The 22,105-nt window shown below is 45.2% G+C and overlaps 1 protein-coding gene across 5 annotated transcripts in view; it reads right to left on the bottom strand.

Annotated features, from left to right (window-relative positions):
* Positions 1–6,977: 6,977 nt before the first annotated feature.
* tspan11 (tetraspanin 11) overlaps positions 6,978–22,105 on the bottom strand; it is a 79,076-nt gene continuing 63,948 nt past the window's right edge. For 3 of the 5 annotated variants that reach the window (XM_072551771.1, XM_072551772.1, XM_072551773.1), the window contains 3 exons: positions 13,407–13,493; positions 9,752–11,994; positions 6,978–7,392 (listed from right to left, as the gene is read on the bottom strand). In XM_072551771.1, coding sequence (XP_072407872.1) covers positions 11,914–11,994; positions 13,407–13,493 — 168 coding nt within the window. In that variant the 3' untranslated portion in view covers positions 6,978–7,392; positions 9,752–11,913. The remainder of the gene's footprint in view (positions 7,393–9,751; positions 11,995–13,406; positions 13,494–22,105) is intronic. The other 2 variants (XM_072551770.1, XM_072551769.1) reach the window with 2 other exon arrangements.

Below are 22,105 nucleotides of genomic sequence, written 5' to 3'. Positions count from 1 at the left end.
CAGAACTTGACATTATGGCACGCAAGGAGATATTAGATTCAATGACCAATGAGTATTGTGTCTAATTCAGGTCTCGCTGTTATAGAAAGGATTTTAGTAAGTTGGAAAAGATTTATCAGGATGTTGCCGGGTATGGAAGGAAAGGCTGAATAAGCTGGGACTTTTTTCACTGGAGCACAGGAGGTTAAGAGGTGATCTGATCTGATAGAAGTTTATAAACTAATATGGGATATAGAAAGAGTTAATGGTAGTTGCATTTTCCCCAGGATGGGGGATTTCAAGACTGGGGAGCACATTTTTAACTAGGTAAAAACAATGACTGCAGATGCTGGAAACAAGAGACAGATGTAAAAACGACATGAGGGACAATTTATTTTTCCCCCACAGACAGGGGTTCATGTGTGGAATGAACTTCTGGAGGAGTGTTGGATGTGAGCATAGTTAAAAAACTATTTGGATAAGTAGATGAATAAGAAACGTTTGGAGGGATATGGGGCAAGCGCAGACAGGTAAGACTAGTTTAGTTTGGGATTATGGTCGGAATAGATTGGCTGGACCAAAGGATCTGTTTCCATGTTGTACGACTCTTTGAGTCAAAAAGGAAGGTCTTAAGGAGTGTTATAAAGGAGGAAAGCAAGCTGGAGAGTCAGAGAGAGGTGAAAGGAAATTAAAGAGGCCAACAATCCAAGCCACTGGTTGAGCAATGAACATCATGAATACTCAAGGGGCTGGAATTAGAGGAGTTGACAGAATTAGGGGAGGGGAGACCATATTAGGAGAGCAGTTACAGCTGAGGTAACTGTGAATGGGCTCAGTTCCTCTGCTGAAAATTCAAATGTTTTGGTTCAGAATCGAAGAAGTCTCCAGATGCCAGAATTCTGAAATAGAAAAGAAAGATCCAGAGAAACGTCACAGTTTATTCTAACAAACTTCAATCCCTGAAACATAAACTTTAATCTCTCCTGACACTGGCTGACATGTTTAGTGCTCCCACCTTTATGAATTGTCAGAGTTTTATTTTTCTTTCAGTTTCATTACAAAATATGAAAGTGGTAAAATAATGAGCTTGACATTCAAACAAGAATTCACAAATTCTCATTGGAGGGAATTGCTGCAAATTTCACAGGTTTCAATGTGGGGCCTTGAGTCAATAGGTCCCTCCTTCAGATCAACCAGTTTTCTGGTTGACCTACCTGCACTTAATGTACAGTCTTGTACTCACTGCATCAACTAACTCAATGTTCAACCACTGTATCCAGAAAGTGTACATGGCTGTACATTCGCACTAGGAGAGTGTGAGAACTGCAGATGCTGGAGATCAGAGTCAAAAAATGTGGTGCTGGAAAAGCACAGCAGGTCAGGCAGTATCTGAGGAGCAGGAGAATGGACTTGGTGAGCATGAGCTGATGAAGAGCTCACTCTCAAAACGTTGACTCTCCTGCTCCTCGGATACTGCCTGACCTGCTGTGCTTTTCCAGCACTACACTTTTCAACTCTGTATATTCAAATTGCCTTGTTCAAATTACATACGATATAGTATATATTATGATTAACACCACTTCTTTGAGTTTTGTGCACTAGAAAGATCAATACAGTTAGTTTCTTCTCTCTTTTAATTCTCCACTGACTTGCTCTACATGTGGCTATTATTAAACAGCTATCCAGGAACTCTTAAAGCTCAATACTTTTAAAAAATGACCTCAGCTATACTATCCTAAATGTCTACTCTATCAGTAGGAACATCTGTTGGGCTGAAGCTTCCGGAATCAGTCACTGGGGCAGAGTGATTGAGCATTTGAACAAAGATGCTTTGCTCTGTCAAGGATAAAACATGGGACGGATACCATGGTCTGTAAAATACGGGAATACAGGGACTCGATATAGGAATGGGAGGAGACCTTTACAGCTGCTCCACCATTAAGGTCAAGGCTAATCTGGTTGTGGCTTCAACTCCTCTTTCCCATCTGTCCCCTTTCCCAATAATCCTCTGCTGTCTTGTCTGTGAGAAATCTGTGTAATTCAGCCTTAAATAAATTCAATAGCCTAACCTCCACAGCTTTCTGGGGAACAGAGTTCCCTACTTTTAAATGCCATTCCATTTGCAATAAGTATCAATCATCTATATCTATTCCTAATTACTTGCTGCGGATATGTACTAACATGTAGACATTCATGTTCCAGGATACCCACTTCCGTCTGTGTCATCAAGTCTTGCAATCTCTAAATCCATTTATAGACTGTTTTTCTATTCTTCCTGCTAAGGTGGACAAGTTCACATTTTCCCAGATAATACACAATTTGCCAAATTTCTGCCCACTCACAAAACCTGTTGCTTAACCCATATTTCACCTGTCTCGTGTTTAAACTCCCCACAGACCCTTCCAAAAATGCGGGGCTGGTGACAATCATCATTTTAAATCATTTGCAACTCCTCAGAGAACCCTTCCACTCTGCAGTGCCCATCTACCTCAGCAACAACTACCTCTCCCAACGAGTGGTCTCCCACCAGGCGGTCACTCTCAGAATCAGTAAGATCGCGCTAGGTGATACCAAAGTTGGCACTGATTTTAATCACGGCCTCTGAAAGTCTTTCCTGATGGAAGGAACTCTCTACTGAATTTCTTTAAAGCAGTCTGTGATTCAAAATGTCCTGAGCCAGTGACCCAACTTACAGCTTTCAGGTGCTTTTAGACCTTAACAGTCCCCCACAAACCCACCAGAACCCAGATGGTCAACATGATGACCCTCACCTCAAAGAACAAAATGACCCTGTACAACCCACAGCTCAGCAGTGAAGTGACCAACACTGATTACAATTAATTTCATTCTAATCAACAGTAAAGCACAAATGTAAAGGAAATACAAGACCGAAAGGACTATAGATGCTGCAAATCGGAAAGAAAAACAGAAATTGTTTGAAAAGCTCAGCAGATCTGCCAGCATCTGTGGAGAGAAATCAGAGTTACGTTTCAGCATGTGTGTTGGTTCTGTGAATGTGACCTTTTTAAAAAAGAGATCAGAAAGTCATTTTTGAACAGGAAATTTAAACATTCACGATGCATAGTGCTTAAGTTGAGTAATGAGCAAGTTATCGGCAGAGGGTATGGATGAAATGTTTACTCCTGCTGAAAGCCAGGTGTTCATAGACTAGAATCATATTTCAGTTCAGAAGAATAGCTTCATATCGGCAGATGAGAACGCTTCTTTGTGAAGCCTCTGAGCTGTGGGAGTTTGTGCAAATAGTTCAAACTGTGTAACGAGTTCAAGCCCTCAGAGCTGGAAAAGTCAGTTGAGTAAGAAATCTTAAAGTGAAGACAGACGTGCAACTTCACTGGAACTGAGTGGCTGTAAAGGGGAAGAGGGATGAACCTTTAATTTTCTGCTTATGTGAAGGTCTTTCTAAATTGTCACAGTTTTTTTTTGCTTTCTAAACATTTTGTGTTAAAAGTATATTGACAGCCTCAAGTGAACCTGATCAGTGATTAACCAACACTGTATTCACAAACTTCAAGAATAAAACTTATGATCTATCAAGCAGGTTTCACTGAGCTCTGACTTCATGGATCACACAGAACGCTACAGCGTGGAAACAGGCCATTCTGAACAAGTTCACACAGAACTCTCAGAAGGGCATTCCGCTCAGACTCATCCCCCTTCCCAATCCCTGTAACTCTACATTTCCCATGGCTAATCCACCTAACCTACACATGACTTGTTCAATATTACCAACTGCTGGGACCAGAACATGACAGCTAATAAACTAAAACAAAATTGAAATATTTGAAATGGAACTTAGAAGTGAAAGCACAAATCCTTTCTAAAATAATCTTTGGTACAGTTTAGCTATTCCTCACAAGCAAATCTTTGCTTAATTTAGTTATAGTTTAACACATGTTCTCAGGAATAGACATCTCTTAAAAGGTGTGACATTGTTGCATGTTTAATTAGATCAGTGGGTGCAACAGATTGAGGGATAAATATACACAGTATGCAGCAGTTCTGTAATTAATAAGCATAAATCAATTCTTGTAGTGCAATGGTAGTGTCCTTACCCCTGAGCCAGGAGTTCTAGGTTCAAGCTCCCCCCCCCGCCTACCCCAGTTCAACAGTGTGTCACAACATCTCTGAACACGTAGATTAATAATATCTAAATCTTGCAAATGTACACTTTAATTCTGGAAGAGGTAACTGCCTCCACCTCCTGGTCAAATGTTCTTACTGCAATTATACAGTTAAAGTTAAAAATCACACAAACCCAAGGTACAGTCGTGGAGTCATAGAGATGTACAGCACGGAAATAGACCCTTCGGTCCAACTCATCTATGCCAAGCAGATATCCCAACCTTATCTAGTCGGATTTGCCAGCATTTGGCCCATATCCCTCTAAACCCTTCCTATTCATATACTCATCCAGATGCCTTTTAAATGTTGTAATTGTACCAGCCTCCACCACTTCCTCTGGCAGCTCATTCCATACATGCACCACCTTATGCTTGAAAAAGTTGCCTCCTTGGTCACTTTTATATCTTTCCCCTCTCACTCTAAACCTATGCCCTCTATAGTTCTGGACCACCCCACCCCAGGGAAAATACTTTGTCTATTTATCCTATCCATGCCCCTCATGATTTTATAAACCTCTATAAGGTCACCCTTCAGCCTCCAACGCTCCAGGGAAAACAGCCCCAGCATATTTAGCCTTTCCCTGTAGCTCAAATCCACCAACCCTGGCAACATCCTTGTAAGTCTTTTCTGAACCCTTTCAAGTTTCACAACATCCTTCCAGTCCAACAGATTTATTTGGAAGTACAAGGTTTTGGAGCGCTGCTCCTTCATCAGACTGTTAAAGTCTTTAATTACTTAAAATGGGTTGCAGGTTTTGATTCATTAATGGCAGTCTAGGTTTGTTCATTACATCACAATAGTTGTATGACATTTTGATCCTCTACAATAAATTCTGCCCTACCAGCTACCTGACAAAGGAGCAGTGCTCCAAAAGCTTGTATTTCCAAATAAACCTGTTGGACTACAACCTGGCGTTGTGTGATTTTTAATTTGGTCCACCTCAGTCCAATACTGGGACCTCCACATCATGGCAATAATACAGAACATTTTGGAAGGTCTCACTTGGGAGTGCAATGTGATGAGGAGGAATTTATTCACTCAGAAGGGGCTGATTTGATGGAATTCTGCAACCCAGAGACCTGTGGAAGCTCCAAAGAAATTCCTTCTCATCTCAATCCTAAATGGCCTGCCCCATACTCTGAGACTGTGACCTTGCATTATAGACTTCCTGAGCAAGGAAAACATTTCCTCACCACCTATTCCTGAGAAGACCGTGAACATTTAAATGAGATCACCTCTCATTCTTCTAAACTCTAGCAAATGTATGCTTCCTCTATTCACAGGTCGGAAATAACCTGGTGAAGCTTCATTGCACTCCCTCTAGTTTAAGGTACAAGACAGAAGTTGTCAGATCTTTGGACTCTAAGGAAATCAAGGGAACAGCTTGGAAAGGTTAAGTTGAGGTCGCAGATGAGCAATTACCTCTTTGTATGCTGCAGCAGGTTCAAAGGACCAAATGGACTAGACTCGTGACAATTTCTTAAGTTCTGAATAACTGACATCAAATCAAAAACATCAGCGAGACAATCCTGTGAGTGAGTGAGTTCACATAATGGCTGACGCAGTTAGTACTGAAGAATTAATCATCAATTGCTCAAAGCAGTGAACAGGACTTGAACTGATCTGAATCCCCTAGTATCAACATCCTTGGAGTTACCATTAACCAGAAACTCAACTGAACTTGCCACATAAACACATTGGATACAAGAGAAGGTCAGATGCTAGGAATACAGCAACTGGAGACGTGAGGAACAGGTCCCGGGCTTAATCCTCTGGTCTAGACCCGCAGGCTGAGCTGAGGCTTCAGGTTGGAAGCTAGGCTTGGGCACCTGGTGGTGGGAGTGGCAATGGGGATGAGTTTGGTTCCAATGCTGGACTCTACGGCATCGGCTGCATTAAAGAAGTTGGCCCAGTGTGAACTTATCGTAGCGGAGGTGAGACGGAGCCGGAGAGTGGCGACTCTTTGTTCCTGCTGCAGTTGGAGTGAAGCGTGGTTTCTGCGCTACTGTCATTGGTTTTAGCAGCAGGGACTGGAGGCATCAGGGTGGAGGAGGCCAGATCCAGGGGTAAGAGAAGCAGGAGCTGTTCCAAAGACCACTTCACCTTATTGAGGTAAGACTACAAGATAAACTTTATTGTCTTATTTTTCTGGCTTTATATTCCATGTTTTTGGTTTGTTTTCTGTGTTTCAAGATGGCGCTGGAGAGTGGCGACATGAAACAACGCTTTTCACTGTATTTGTAATAAATATACATGACAATAGATCTGATCAATCAAAGTAACTTACCTCTAGACTCCCCAAAACCTGTCCCTCATCTACAAGGCACAAGTCAGGCGTGTGATGGAATACTCCCCAATTGCCTGGATGGGTGCAGCTCCAACAACACTCAAGAAGCTTGACACCAGCCAGGACAAAGCAACCCATTTAATTGGCACTCCATCCACAAGCCTCCACTCCCTCCACCTCCGACGTTCAGTAGCAGCAGAGCATACAATCAGCAAGGTGTATTACAGAAATTCACCATCACTCCTTAGATAGCACCTTCCAAACCCACAACAACTTCCTTCTAGAAGGACAAGGACAGTATATACATGGGAACACCACTACTGGGAAGTTCACCTCCAAATCACTAACCATTCCGAACTGGAAATATATCACTGTTTATTCATGGTGTCAAAATCCTGGAATTCCCTCCTGTGGGCATTATGGGTCTACCATAGACTGCAGTGGTTCAAGAAGGCAGCTCACCACTACCTTCACAAGAGAAATTAGGGATGGGCAATAAATGTGGGCCCAGCCAGTGAAACCCATATCCCATGAGGGAGTTAAAAAGGAAATCAGTCCAGAGATGAGATTAACGGCAATTTCAATATGTGAAATTAACTCTTTACACACATTCTCTTTCACATTTGTATTGAAATCAATAAGTGAGCATACAGGTTCTATCTGATGCAGTCAGATCCTTAGCAAGACTGGATCTCAGGTTAAATTTTAACCAAAGCCATCTGGCAATATCTTCATTAAAGCGAAGGTTTAGCCAGGGGTACAGCAGCACACAAGGTCAGCAAAGCAGGTTGGTTTATAAATGATTTATAAATTATATTGTCTCAGCATTCTCACACGTCGATATAACGCTTCAATAACTTTTAACTTGGTCTGAAGGAACTTCTCAGCAATGAGTATACAGTCAAAGTGAAGGAGATAGATGGTCAGCGCTGGTCATTTTTGATCTTCTGTAAAAACCGCAAATGAAACGTAACTCCCCAAATCTGTAAAATAAGAGCAGAAGCACTAAACTTACATATGCAATATGCGACTGACACGGTAGAAATCCTTTACTATAGAAAGCTAAATACCATGCTGGTCAATAGGGGGTGGGGTAGCCAGAACCCAGAATGAGGAATTCACTACTGCAGCAAGTGTTTGAGGTGAGTAACATAGTTACAGATAAAGGGATACCGCAGAACCACACAGAGTGGAAAAGAATAAGGGGATAGATGAATGGAGTGAGATTAGAGTAGCGTGGGAGGCTGCAATGATGGTGCGGTATAAACAGCAGCTGCACCACAATAGAGGGTGTTTATGGTATAGCGGTGATTGTCACTGAGCTGTAAATCAAATGCCACTCTGGGAATGTTGGCTCATATAGCAGCTGGTGGAATTTGAATTCAATGAATAAATCTAGAATTGAAAGCTCATGTAAGCGATGGCGACCACAAAGCTATCACTGATTGTTGTTAAAAGCCCATCGTGTTCATTCATGGCCTATAGAGAAGTAAATATGTTCGAGGCTACATGTAACTCCTGGCCCACACAAACATGGCCTTAATTCCCCTCAGTTCAATGGCAATAATGGAAAGCCAACAAACTCCATCAATGCCCATGGAAAGATCAGAGATTGATGGTGCTAGTGTTGGACTGGGTGGACAAAGTCAGAAGCCAGAAGACACCAGGTTATAGTCCAACAGGTTTATTTGAAATCACAGCATTTCAGGAGTTACTGCCCCTTTGTCTGGTGGTGTCATGTGACTTCAGATCAAAGACTAGCCTGGTTCTGTAATGGTAACTCAATGAAATTCTGAATCAAAACAGGGGATCTGCTGGTTTAACAACGTGACTGAAAGGAATTAAATTCTCAGTCTCGAAACCAGGACAAAAACACATGTTTCATCTTTGAGTACTTGGACATCCTGAAACATTGATAGTCAATTACATATTCCAGACTGCTCAATGATGTAATCTAAAAATCATTAAAGTTGCACAAAGCAACCTCACACACATTTCACTTGTTTTTATTCATTCTTTCAAGGGATGTGGCCACCACTGGCTAGGCCAGCATTTATTGACCATCCCCAATAGCCCAGAGGGCACTTAATAATCAAACACATTGCTGTGGGTCTGGAGTCACATGTAGGCATGAGTGAACCAGATGGGTTTTTCCCGACAACTGGCAATGGATTCCTGGTCATTGTTAGCCTCTTAAATCCTGATGTTTTGTGGAATTTGAATTCCACAATCTGCCATGGCAGGATTCAACCCTAGTCCCCCAGAACATCCCCTGGCTCTCTAGATTAACAGTGCAGCAATAATACCACTAGGCCATCACCTTCCCGAAGTTATTTGTGCTGAATAACAATGCAATGCTGCCTCAATACCAACCCTCCCTCAGTGCACCACTCCCTCAGCACTGACCCTCTGACAGTGCGGCACTACTTTAGCACTGACCCTCTAACAGCGCGGCACTCCTTCAGCACTGGCCTCCAACAGTGTACTACTCCCTCAGTACCAATCCTCTGACAATGTAGCATTCCCTCAACACTGACCCTCTGACAGTGCGACACTCTCTCAGTACTGATCCTCTGACAGTGCGACACTCTCTCAGTACTGATCCTCTGACAGTGCGGCACTCCCTCAGTACTGAACTTTTGACAATGCAGCACCTCCTCAGTACTGACCCTCTGACAATGCAGCACCTCCTCAGTACTGACCCTCTGACAATGCGGCACTCCCTCAGTACTGACCCTCTGATGCTGCAGCACTCCCTCAGTACTGACCCTCTGAAAATGCAGCACTCCCTCAGTACTGACCTTTTAACAGTGCACTACTCCCTCAGTACTGAACCTCTAACGCTGCAGCACTCCCTCAGCAGTGACCCTTTGATAGTGCGGCCCTCTCTCAGTACTGACCCTCTGACAGTGCAGCCCTCCTTCAGTACTGACCCTCTGATGGTGCATCACTCCCTCAGCACTGACCCTCGGACAGTCGATCACTCCCTCAGTACTGACCCTCGGACAGTGCAGCACTCCCTCAGCACTGACCCTCTGACAATGCTGCACTCCTTCATTACTGACCCTCTGAGAGTGCAGCACTCCCTCAGTACACCACACTGAGACAGTGTTTAAGGCAGGAACCATCTATTATACAGCACAGAAAGTGACCATTCAGCCCATCTTGCCTATGTTGGCTTCTTGAGAAAGCTTTCCACTGGTTCCCAGTGCTTCATCATTACCCCATGCTACAACAGCCATGATTGGTCACTCTCCAGAGGGTGAGCAGTCTGGATTGGGTACTGTAGAGAGGTTGGAGTACCAGCAATAGTTAATGTGGAGAGGGTTAAGGTAAACTCACTCGTATGACGAGGATCCTCTTCAGAAAGCCATCCAAGATGTGAAGCATGTGGTGGAAAATTACAATTGCACTGAGAGCATTGACAGAACTGTTTGATTAAGACAGAAAACAGGGAACATTTGTTCTGCACTGGGGGGTTTCCCTGATGTTTGGCTGTATTTTTGGACCATCACTGAACAACATGCATCATTCACAGCTGCCACACGAATACAGTATTGCATATGGTTAATGTAGCAGGTCGTGCATGGACATATAACCAATATTAATCAGTGGTAGGGCCAATGGTGGCCATGGGTCATGGATCAAAGGTCATGCTGTCCACCTCCCAGCTTTCCTCCAGTATCTGCGATCAATACGTACTGGGGCTGAGCCAAAACGGATTGAAGTAATTCACTCATTTCACTTTTAATCTCCAAACCTTGAGATGATTTTGTTCAGTGACTGTCCAAACGATAACTTGGACTTGGAGGTGATACTGACCCGTGCTTGCGTTCATCTGTGAGAACAGCACGTGAAGCCGGTGCTGCGTTCCTACACACTGGGACATAGAGCCAGAGTGTGCAAAGGGAACTCCACTGATATCACCACAATCTCAGTTTGCACTGTTCTGTGGTGATCCTGTCAAAGTCAAAAAAAGAACTTCATCTCAAATCAAACAGGCTTTTCTATTTTCTCTCCGGTTTTAAGCATGGGTTGACTGAAATAAAAGTTTGGCGGGGGTGGGTAGGAGTGCATTTTGTTTAAAATACTCCAGCTTTTCACAGAGATTATTAACAGTCTGATCAGAAATTTCCTTATTGGAAAAAGGCACTTCTCCACCTTTTCCTTTTCCCTCAGTCTCTCCCCTCCTCTCAATGCCACCCCAACACTAACTCCAGCCCCCATCACCCATTCTCCTCAGCTCCCTGCTTTCCTCATTTCTGTCTCCCCTCATCTTTTTTCTCCCGTCTTCCCATATTCCTTCATCCCTTATGTCCCTTCCTCTCATCTGCTACCCCTCTTATCACCCCATTCCCTCATCTCTTCCTCCAGCTCCATCGATATTTCTGCTTCCCTCACCTCCCACCTATAACTCCAACTCCTGAACTCTCCCTCCATCTCTCCCTGACTCCACATCTCCCTTTTGCTTCATCTCTCCCCTCCACATCTTCTCTCCCCCACATAACCTCCATCTGTCATGTCCCCTTCCCTCAGATTACCCATCCTCTCATCTCTTCCTGCATCTTCCCTCTCCCCAAGGCTCACCATCTCCTCATCTCCCTCTCTGTTCATCTTCCCTCTCCTCACATCTTTCCCCTGACCTCATGCCCACTCATTCCTATTGACTTCCTTTCATCTTCCCATCCTGGTTTCCTTCTCATCTCCCCATTCCCCATCTTCCAGCTGCCCTCACTGAGCTCCTCATTCTCCCCCTCCCTCCCCATCCTGCTTGTACTGTTCCCTCCCCACCTTCACATTGTTAGTGGAGACGTCACTTGGTCTACCTGGCCTCACACACTTATTTCCGCCCCCCCCCCCCCCGCCAGACTCTCCAATCCCGGGCAGTACCCAGGTAAATCTCCTGTGCACCCTCTATTGCGTAGATGCATCCCTCCTGTAATGTGGTGACCAGAGCTTTTAAACAGAATGGTTCATGTGTGGAATGAACTTCCCGAGGAAGTGGTGGACATGGGTACAGTTACAATGTTTAAAAGACGTTTGGGTACATTCATGAATAGGAAGGTTTGGGAGGGATATGTGAGAAGGGCAGGCAGGTGGGACTAGTCTAGTTTGGGAACATGGTCAACGTGGACTGGTTGGTCCAAAGGGTCTGTTTCCCTGCTATAGGACTCTACTACAACTGTGGCCTAACCAGCATTTTATACAGTTCCACCATAGCCTGCTGGCTCTGAGTGAGATCAAAAGGACAGAAATACCAGGATGGGGGTCATTAAACATATGTTTATCTCTACATCATGGAAGAGATTCACTTCGTTCTAATGGGGACATGTTCAAAGAATAGAAAATATCAACTTCAAGTTGGCCGTGGAAATCAAACAACTGCAACTCAACAGCAATGATATGGGGACAGGAGGTCCGGGGTCAGAGAAGCCGTGAGAAGGGGATTGAGAGCAACTTTGGGTTCAAAGCAAGCAAACAACCATAGGCTAGTGACTGGCCAATCAGGTCTGAGAGTACTCCTCCTCTTCCTGTTCTCTGATGAGTGCACAGATGAAACAAGCTGTCATGACCGCCCCAATCAGCTGCAAGACAAAGAAACACAGCTTTAGACATTAACCACTTAACAACCTCCGTAGTTACAGCACGCAGCTTAGAAATGTAACCAGTGCCCAGCATATTAAATAACATATCAGGTAAACATCCAAAACTGAAACCTGCCTGAACCACACCAGCTCAAGTGCATTACAATCTGAAAGTTATTTACTGGGTCACTTATCATTGCTATCACCCAGCTGATGAAGGAGCTCAATTGACTGGAGATTGATACTTTGTTGGGTTACCCACTTCAATGCAGCCCTTGAACTGCAGTGGAGGCTCAGACATTGAATTTATTCTGGCACCAAAGGAGGCCATCACAGGGGTATCAGTCTGGGTCTGCAGTGTGGGCACACACCCATCCCATGGGTATCAGGGTGGATCTGCAGTGTGGGCTCACCCCCATCACAGGGGTATCAGGCTGGGTCTGCAGTGAAGACACACTCCAACCACAGGGGTATCAGGCTGGGTCTGCAGTGTGGGCACACTCCCAACCACAGGGGTATCAGGCTGGGTCTGCAGTGTGGGCTCACCCCCATCACAGGGGAATCAGGCTGGGTCTGCAGTGTGGGCACACCCCCATCACAGGGGTATCAGGCTGGGTCTGCAGTGTGGGCACACCCCCATCACAGGGGTATCAGGCTGGGTCTGCAGTGTAGACACACCCCCATCACAGGGGTATCAGGCTGGGTCTACAGTGTGGGCACACCCCCATCACAGGGGTATCAGTCTGGGTCTGCAGTGTGGGCATACCCCAACCACAGGGGTATCAGGCTGGGTCTGCAGTGTGGGCATACCCCAACCACAGGGGTATCAGGCTGGGTCTACAGTGTGGGCATACCCCAACCACAGGGGTATCAGTCTGGGACTGCAGTGTGGGCACACCCCCATCACAGGGGTATCAGGCTGGGTCTACAGTGTGGGCACACCCCCATCACAGGGGTATCAGGCTGGGTCTGCAGTGTGGGCACACCCCCATCACAGGGGTATCAGGCTGGGTCTGCAATGTGGGCTCACCCCCATCACAGGGGAATCAGGCTGGGTCTGCAGTGTGGGCTCACCCCCATCACAGGGGAATCAGGCTGGGTCTGCAGTGTGGGCTCACCCCCATCACAGGGGAATCAGGCTGGGTCTGCAGTGTGGGCTCACCCCCATCACAGGGGTATCAGGCTGGGTCTGCAGTGTGGGCACACCCCAATCACAAGGGTATTAGGCTGGGACTGCAGTGTGGGCACATACCCACTGCAGGAATGTTTGACCAGAACAGGTGATGGAGATAATACACAAACATGGTGGATTGGAACTCCAGTCTTTCCTCTCAGTATCACCATCCTCACCTCAATGCACTCAGTGAAAGAACTACTGCCAGTGACATCCCAAGAATGACAAGGGGACTCACCTGAAGACAAGCTACACCAATGCCAACTGCTCCAATGATCAGGGTGTTTTCTGCCAGGGTCTGTTCGAATACGGTGATGCATCCACCCTGCAAACAACACGTTCAACATCAAATACCCATTTGCTTCGGTTCATGCAAGCTTAGCTGCTAAGAATGAATCAGTTATATTCCCAGAACTCTCAAATGGAAATGTCAAAGACAAAAGGAGTAGGAAACCTTGGGAACACTGTGGCATCTTGCTGTAAGGTCAGATGGAGTGCAACCAAGTCAGGAAGGTATCAGCAGAGAGGGATTAGAAATCCTGTACAGCTTGGGTTTCTTTCATTGAGTTTGAGAATATTGAGGGAATATATAAAGGACAGAGATTTAACAGGCGAGTGGGAGGTCAGGAAAACCACATTAAGGGAGAGATTAGAGGGAAATTTATAGCAAATCAGTGATTTGCCATGAAGTGGTGTTCGATGCGATTTGAACATTCACAAATAAAATAAATGGTTGCTGACTGAAGGGTTCAGAATGAAAGGAACATGAGACTGGGTAAAAATCAGCCCTCAGGAGCAGCATATGTCCAGAATTGGAAGGAAAAACCTCCATGACGTTATGATTAGACGGTTCATAAAATGACCATTAACTGATAGTTTAAAATTAAAGTAATCCAAATTAGGAAATGCAAAGTATTCATTTACACTGAGCTATTTCCTGTCCTATGCATTATTAAGTGGCTAAGAACATTGACCTGCATTTTCAAATTATTCCTTTGCACTGCATTCAATGAAGACTAGTTTTAATTTAACCTCTGGAGCAGGTGGGATTTGAACCCAGGCATCCTGGGCCAAGGCTAGGGACACGACCACTGGACCACAAGAGGGGCCCCTCAGGGCATAGTACCATTGGTCATGGGTGTGGTAGTACGGCAAAAATGAACAGACCAATCAGCCCCTCAATTATGCTCTGCCATTCAATAAAGACCATGACTGATCTAATTGAGGCCTCATCAAGCATCTATCGACTGACCTCGGAGTTATCTTTGCCTTTAAAAAACATCCAATGACTGTCTGGGGAAGTCCAATGCAAAGACTCAAGAGAGAAAACAAATTTTCTTCACCTCCATCTCAAAGGCATGTCCCTTCATTCTTAAACAGTGCCTCCTTGTTCTAGCCTCAAATGGTTATGATTCTTGACTGGCAATGAAGTATTAAATGGAATACCTACTCTTATTACATCTTACTCCAGTAACACTCCATGTGGGTAATCATAATCTTTCCAGCCAGCCTTGAGCGACCTTCCCAACAATCAATACAAAGCAACTGCAACAAAAAGACTTAATCCATCATATCTCGCGAGAAGTCCAACCAAGCAAACCTTGTGATCATTTCTACCTTTTGCACCTCACCAATGTTGAGCATCACTTGAGAAAAACTCATATCAAATAAATCAGTGGTTCAATTACCACCCCAAGGCCCAGATGGGCCCTTTGCCAGGTAATGATGTAACCAACATCAGGAAGTAACTTGCCTCAATAAAACTGAGGTGACTGACAAAATCGCCCCCTGGTCCATCTGGAAGGTTGTGGAGACCATTAGAAGCCTCAGGATACTAACGCACAGTCAGGTAAAATTATATAACTTGTATATTGCTGAAAAGAGACACACATTGCAAATGCAGGGTCCTGTTCGCTACAAACAAACAGAATTGCTTATTACATAACTGAGACATCAGAAGATAGCAATCAAGCCACAAAGTGCTCTTCCTCCACTAATTCATGGAAACTTGTCAGAATGTGAGACTGCATTGTGTTGAGTTGCTGGTTATGTTGCAGCTTCCTCCACCCTCTGGGCTCCTGATTAATACGTAGTCCCTTCAGATGATCAGGGAATCCAAGTTGAAACCCTGCACTCCCACCAAATGAAACCCCCTCTCACTCTGTGTGAAACCCTTTCGAAATTAAACAGGAATGTTGCCGTTATTTTGGAAGACGTTGAGATTCACCCCTCAAGTTGGCCCACCACATGCTTCCCATTCTGTTCCTGCCTCACCAGTTCATGGTCCCATCCACCCTCCCATTTCTGCTGAGCTTCTCAGTGACCGTTCACTCTAACATTGTGTCTCTGGAGCCCCTCACCATCCAGGTCCCACTGATCGAGGCCACCAGTGCCCTGTATCCCTTGACCCTTAATACCCACCACAGGAGACTGTCTGCTCCCCAACCCTCAGCTTCCACCTCCCATCCTACCACACTGTGTCCTAGTCATTGTGACCATTCCCTCTGCTGTACAAACAGCCCCAGACATAAGCTGCCTGCAGAAATATATTACCATGGACAAATCCTACCACTCACCTGAACTGGCTCCAGACCAAGACTCTGGGCCTTTGACCCAGTTACCCTCCCTCCCTTTGACCGCTCCCATAGTTCCATGCTCTTGAACCTCAGGCTGACTCCACGCACCGTAGACCAACTGAGTTTGGAGCTGGTCAATGGGATAGGCTAACTTCCTCCCATTGGACAGGGACTGACAAAGTGACAGTGCAAGTGAACCGAAGCGTTGTTTAAAACTGCCACGTAATTAAGACAAAGCAGCAACAACAAAACTACCTGTGGCACACCCTGCTGTGTTAGATACATGAAATATTGGGTTTCTCATTGGGCAGAAGTTATATAACATAGAACAGTACAGCACAGAACAGGCCCTTAGGCCCACGATGTTGTGCTGAGACTTGATCCTAATGTAAAATATAGTCACTAACCTACGCACCCCGCGAATCACTGCTATCTATGTGCATGTCCAACAGTCGCTTAAATGTCCCCAATGACTTCGCTTCCACCACCACAGCTGGCAATGCATTCCATGCATTCACAACTCTCTGCATAAAGAACCTACCCCTGACGTCCCCTTTATACCTTCCTCCTAATATCCTCAAACTATGACTCCTTGTACCAGTCGATCCTTCCCTGGGGAAAAGTCTCTGGCTATTGACTCTATCTATTCCACTCATTATTTTGTACACCTCGATCAGATCTCCTCTCTTCCTCTTTCTCTCCAGAGAAAAAAGTCTGAGCTTATTCAATCTTTCTTCATAAGGCAAGCCCTCCAGTCCAGGCAGCAGCCTGGTAAACCTTCTTTGCACCCTCTCCAAAGCCTCTGTGTCTTTCCTATAGTAGGGCGACCAGAACTGGACACAATATTCCAAGTGTAGTCTCACCAAGGACTTGTAGAGCTGCAGCAAAACCTCGCAGCTCTTAAACTCTATCCCCCTGTTAAAGAAAGCCAAAACACCACATGCTTTCTTAACAACCCTATCCACTTGGGTGGCGACTTTGAGGGAATCTATGTACTTGCTCACCCAGATCCCTCTGTTCCTCCACACTGCCAAGAATCCTGTCTTTAATCCTATAATCAGCATTCGAGTTTGACCTTCCAAAATGCATCACTTTGCATTTATCCAGTTTGAACTCCATCTGCCATTTCTCAGCCCAGCTCTGCATCCTGTCTATGTCGCGCTGCAGCCTGCAGTAGCCCTCTATACTATCGATGACACCTCCAACCTTTGTGTCATCAGCAAATTTACTAACCCACTCCTCAACCTCCTCATCCAAGTCATTTATAAAAACTACAAAGAGCAGAGGCCCAAGAACAGACCCCTGCAGGACCCCACTCAACACTGATCTCCAGGCAGAACACTGTCCAGCCACAACCACTCTCTGCCTTCTGTCAGCCAGCCAATTCTGAATCCAGATAGCCAAACCTCCCTGTATCCCACACTTCCTCACTTTATGAATGAGCCTACCATGAGGAACTTTATCAAATGCCTTGCTGAAGTCCACATACACCCCACATTCACTGCTCGAACTTCGTCGACCTGTCTTGACACCTCCTCAAAAAACTCAATAAGTTTTGTGAGGCATGACCTGCCCCCTCACAAAGCCATGCTGACTGCCTTTAATCACACTATGCTTTGTCAAATAGTCATAAATCCTATCCTTCAGAATTCTTTCCAAAGCTCTGCTGACCACAGACGTAAGACTGACTGGTCTGTAATGGCCAGGGATTTCCCTATTACCCTTCTTGAAAAATGGAACAACATTCGCCTCCTTCCAATCCTCTGGTACGACTCTCGTGGAGAGTGAGGCAGCAAAGATCCTCATCAGCGGCTTGGCAACCTCCTTTCTCGCTTCCCAGAGCAGCCTAAGATAAATCTGGTCTGGCCCTGGGGACTTATCAATTTTAAACTTTGCCAAAATTTCCAGCACATCAACTTCATCAATCTTGATCTGATCAAGACTGTATCCCAGCTCCTCAAAGTTTTCACTTCCAACAAGTTCCCTTTCCTTGGTGAAAACCAAAGCAAAAAACTCACTTAAGTCTTTCCCTATCTGCTCAGACTCCACACACTAGTTCCCTCCGCTATCCCTGATCACCCTACCTTCTCCCTGATCATTCTCTTATTCCTTATGTCTGAGTAAAATGCCTTTGGGTTCTCCAGAATCCTTCTTGCCAAGCATTTTTCATGCTGCCTCCTGGCTCTCCTCAGTCCATTTCTGAGCTCCTTTCTAGCAAGCCTGCAATCTTCTAAAGCTGTGTTAGATCCTTGCTTCCTCCACCTTACGTAAGCTGCCTTCTTCCTTTGGACGAGAAGCTCCTCTGCTCTTGTCATCCAAGGTTCCTTAATCTTACCCCTTACCTGTCTCAGAGGAACAAATTTGCGCATCACTCGCAACAATTGCTCCTTAAATAGTCTCCACATGTCTGCTGTGCCCTGTGGAACAATTGCTCCCAGTCTGTACTTCCCAATTCCTGTCTGATAGCGTCATAAAATCCTTTTCCCCAATTAAATATCCTCTCTCTGTAACTGCTCCAAGTCTATGCTAAATGTGAGGCAGTTGTGATCACTTTCACCAAGGTGCTCTCCCACCGCGAGATCTGACATCTGTCCTGGCTCGTTGCAGAGCACCATATCCAAAATGGCCTCTCCCCTTGTTGGTCTGTCTACATACTGAGTAAGGAAATCCTCCTGAACACATCTGACAAAAACAGCTCCATTCAAATCATCTGCACTTAGGAGGTTCCAGTCAATATTGGGAAAGTTGAATCACCCATAACAATAACCCTGCTACTTTTGCATTTTTCCAGAATCTGCTCGCCTATGAGATCTTCAATCTCTCTACTGCTATTAGGTGGTCTGTAGAAAATCCCCAATGCAGTAGCTGTTCCCTTGCTGTCCCTAACTTCCACCCATACTGACTCAGTAGACAAACCTTCCTCAACAACCTTCGTTTCTATAGCAGTGATGCACTCTCTGATTAACAATGCTACACCCCCTCCTATTTTTCCACCCTCCCTGTTCTTTTTAAATGTTCTAAACCCTGGGACATCAAGCAACCATTCCTGCCCCTGTGAAACCCATGTCTCTGTTATGGCCACAACATCGTGGCCCCAAGTACTGATCCATGCTCTACGTTCGTCATTCTTATTCCAGACACTCCTTGCATTAAAGCAAACACACTTTAACCGATCCCTATGTTTCATTGCCTGAGAAACCTTCCTGATAGATTCAATATATCCTGTCACTGTCCTGTCTGCAACTGACCCCATCTCAGACATGTTGCTCTGATTCCCACCCCCCTGCCAAACTAGTTTAAACCTTCCCGAATCGCACGAGCAAATCTCCCACCCAGGATATTTGTACCCCTCCAGTTCAGGTGCAACCCATCCTTCATGTACAGGTCCCACCTTCCCCAGAAGGTATCCCAATGGTCTAGGTATCTGAAGCCCTCCTTCCTACACCAGCCTCGCAGCCATGTGTTAAGCTACATCCGCTGACTGTTCCTCACCTCACTATCTCGTGGCACCGATAGCAAACCTGAAGTCACTACTCTAATCATCCTGCTCTTCAGCTTCCAACCTAGCTCTCTGTAGTCACTTTTCAGATCCTCAATCCCTCTCCTGGCTATATCATTAATTGAAAAGGCAGACAATCTCAGTGAGTTGTTGTCTTAATATGATGGTGAGATTTCAGGCCTGCCCCACTGGAGACAATTTACATTATTCTTGAAGGTGAGAAGCTGATTTTGTATCTCACTCACCTGACCAGGTTCACATGTTTCTCTCCGCATGTGCTGAAGGGGCTTGCTTTCCAAACTAACCTGTTCAGAAACGGTGTTATACACCTCTGGAGCAGTTGGGACTTCGAGTCATAGAGATATACAGCACAGAAATAGACCCTTCAGCCATCTCATCCAGGTCAACCAGATATCTGAAATTCATCTAGTCCCATTTGCCAGCATTCAAACCTTTCCTATTCATATACCCATCCAGATGCATTTAAAATGTTGTAATTATACTAGTCCTCACCCTACATCCTCTGGCAGCTCATTCCATACACACACCACCCTCTGCATAAAAACATGGCCCCTTAAGGTCCCTTTTAAATTTCTCCCCTCTCACCTTAAATCTATGCCCTCTAGTTCTGGACTCGCCCACCCCAGTGTAAAGACCTTGACTATTCACCTGATACATGCCCCTCACGATCTTATAAACCTCTAAGGTCACCTCTCAGCTTCCAACGCTCCAGGGAAAACAGCCCCAAGCCTGTTAAGCCCATAGCTCAAATCCTTCAATTCCAGCAATATCCTTGTAAATCTTTTGAACCCTGGCCTCCCAGATCAGAGGTAGGGACAGTACTACTGCACCACAAGAGCCCCGACATATGCTTCAGATTCTTTTTTATTTAACCAATTTTCGATCCAACCTGTTCTGCAATGTAATTACACATCTCTGGAGCAGGTGGGATTTGGACCAGCCCTCCCAGTCCAGGGGTGGGGACACTACCACTATGCCACAAGAGGGCCTCATACATGTGCTTAAGTCAAACACCAATTAATGCCCTCCACCTGCATTGAATTAAACACAATTAATATTCAATTTAAAGGTGTGGAGGTGCCAGTATTGGATTGGGATGGACAAAGTTTAAAAAAAATCACACAACACCTGGTGATAGTCCAACAGGTTTATTTTGACGCACAGCTTTTGTAGTGCTGCTCCTTCGTCAGGTAGCTATTTGGGCAGCGCTCCAAAAGCTTGTACCTCCAAATAAACCTGTTGGACCATAACCTGGTAGGAGAAAGTGAGGACTGCAGATGCTGGAGATCAGAGTCGACAGTGTGGTGTTGGAAAAGCACAGCAGGTCAGGCAGCATCCGAGGAGCAGGAGAATTGACGTCTCGGGCATAAGCCCTTCATCAGGAGTGAGGCCTCATTCCTGATGAAGGGCTTATGTCCGAGACGTTGATTCTCCTGCTCCTCGGATACTTCCTGACCTGCTGTGCTTTTCCAGCACCACACTCTGGACTATAACCTGGTAAAGGTGGCAGTCAAAATGGAAAAGACCCAAACTATAGCCTAGAATATTCACAGAAGGAACAGGAGAAACTCTGACTGTAACCCTGGGACACAGAGGCTCTTTGACAGCACCTTCCAAACCCTTCCATCTAGATAGAGCAGGGTAGCAGACACACGGGGACACCATCACCACCTGGAAGTTCCTCTCCAAGTGCTGACTTGGTAATTTATTGCCATTTCTTCACTGTCATTGGGATTCTGAACATCTTCTGTGACAGGGCTGTGGGTGTACCCACACCACCTGGTTCAAGAAGGCAGCTCACCCCCATTGTCTTCTCCAGAGCTGCTGTACATTCCAAGAATGGATTAAAAAAACACAGGGAATGCAGAAATCAGGAGCATCATCAACGCAGACTCACAATCAGATAACTGGAGATCAAATATCATCAACAAGGCGACTGGATGCAATCACATTAACACTAACACAAAATGACATGGGTTAATTGAGGACGGCCAGCTGGGAATTGTGAACAGCCAAATTGTGTCTGACAAAGTTAACTGGTTTTCTGTTAAGAAGATAACAGCGTATGTAATAGAAATGTCAAGCCTGCCAGAGTTTATGTTGTCACTAAGTGGAAAAATTCGGTCACTGAGGTGGGATATTCAGCAACTGATTAAGTTCGGGATAAAATGAGCTGGTGATGAATAAGTCACGTGGCAGCTGGACTGTGACTGGCTGTTAAATCTTACAACTTCTCGGCAAATATTCAGCTGTTAGCAGCTTGTGAGCCCGACAGAAAGAAACAGAGAGAGAATGCAGTTTGATGGTCAACAGAGACCTCTTTTCACAAGTACTAGGGAAACGTGACAGCTGATGAGAGCTTGGCTCAGCTCACAGTCCCTGTGGATTGTAGATCAGCTTGTGTGGATTCATCAGAATTATCAGGAGATTCCAAGGCATCAAAGTGACAATCTAACTGAGTGACACATTGCTGGAGTCTTCACATTCCCTCCCCTGCACTGACATTCCAGCAATCCGCAGTATTCTGCCGCAGGTCACAACATAATCTGGGGATTGGGTAAGAATTCCTGCTGCGGGAATCTAGGGGAAAGAGGTTTATTTCCCCCTCACACCCCTTCATGAAACCAAGATTCCAGGGAAGTGTTTGTTCAAAGACATACAAGATGTATTTCCAAGACAATCAACATGAAATGATTGAAACATGACAAACCCTGAGGGGTCTTGAAAGTGAGGGGGAGGGTTGGAATGTGGTAAGGAGGCTTCCTTTTGTGGAAGATTCTAGAATGGAGTTCATTTTTTCTAAATAAGGGGTTGAGACAGATGAGGGTTTTTTTTTCTCTT

This window comes from Chiloscyllium punctatum, chromosome 32 (assembly GCF_047496795.1).
Source record: "Chiloscyllium punctatum isolate Juve2018m chromosome 32, sChiPun1.3, whole genome shotgun sequence".
Lineage (NCBI taxonomy): Eukaryota > Metazoa > Chordata > Chondrichthyes > Orectolobiformes > Hemiscylliidae > Chiloscyllium > Chiloscyllium punctatum.
The sequence above is the reverse complement of the archived record's forward strand: the minus strand, read 5'-3'. Positions and strand labels throughout refer to the sequence as shown.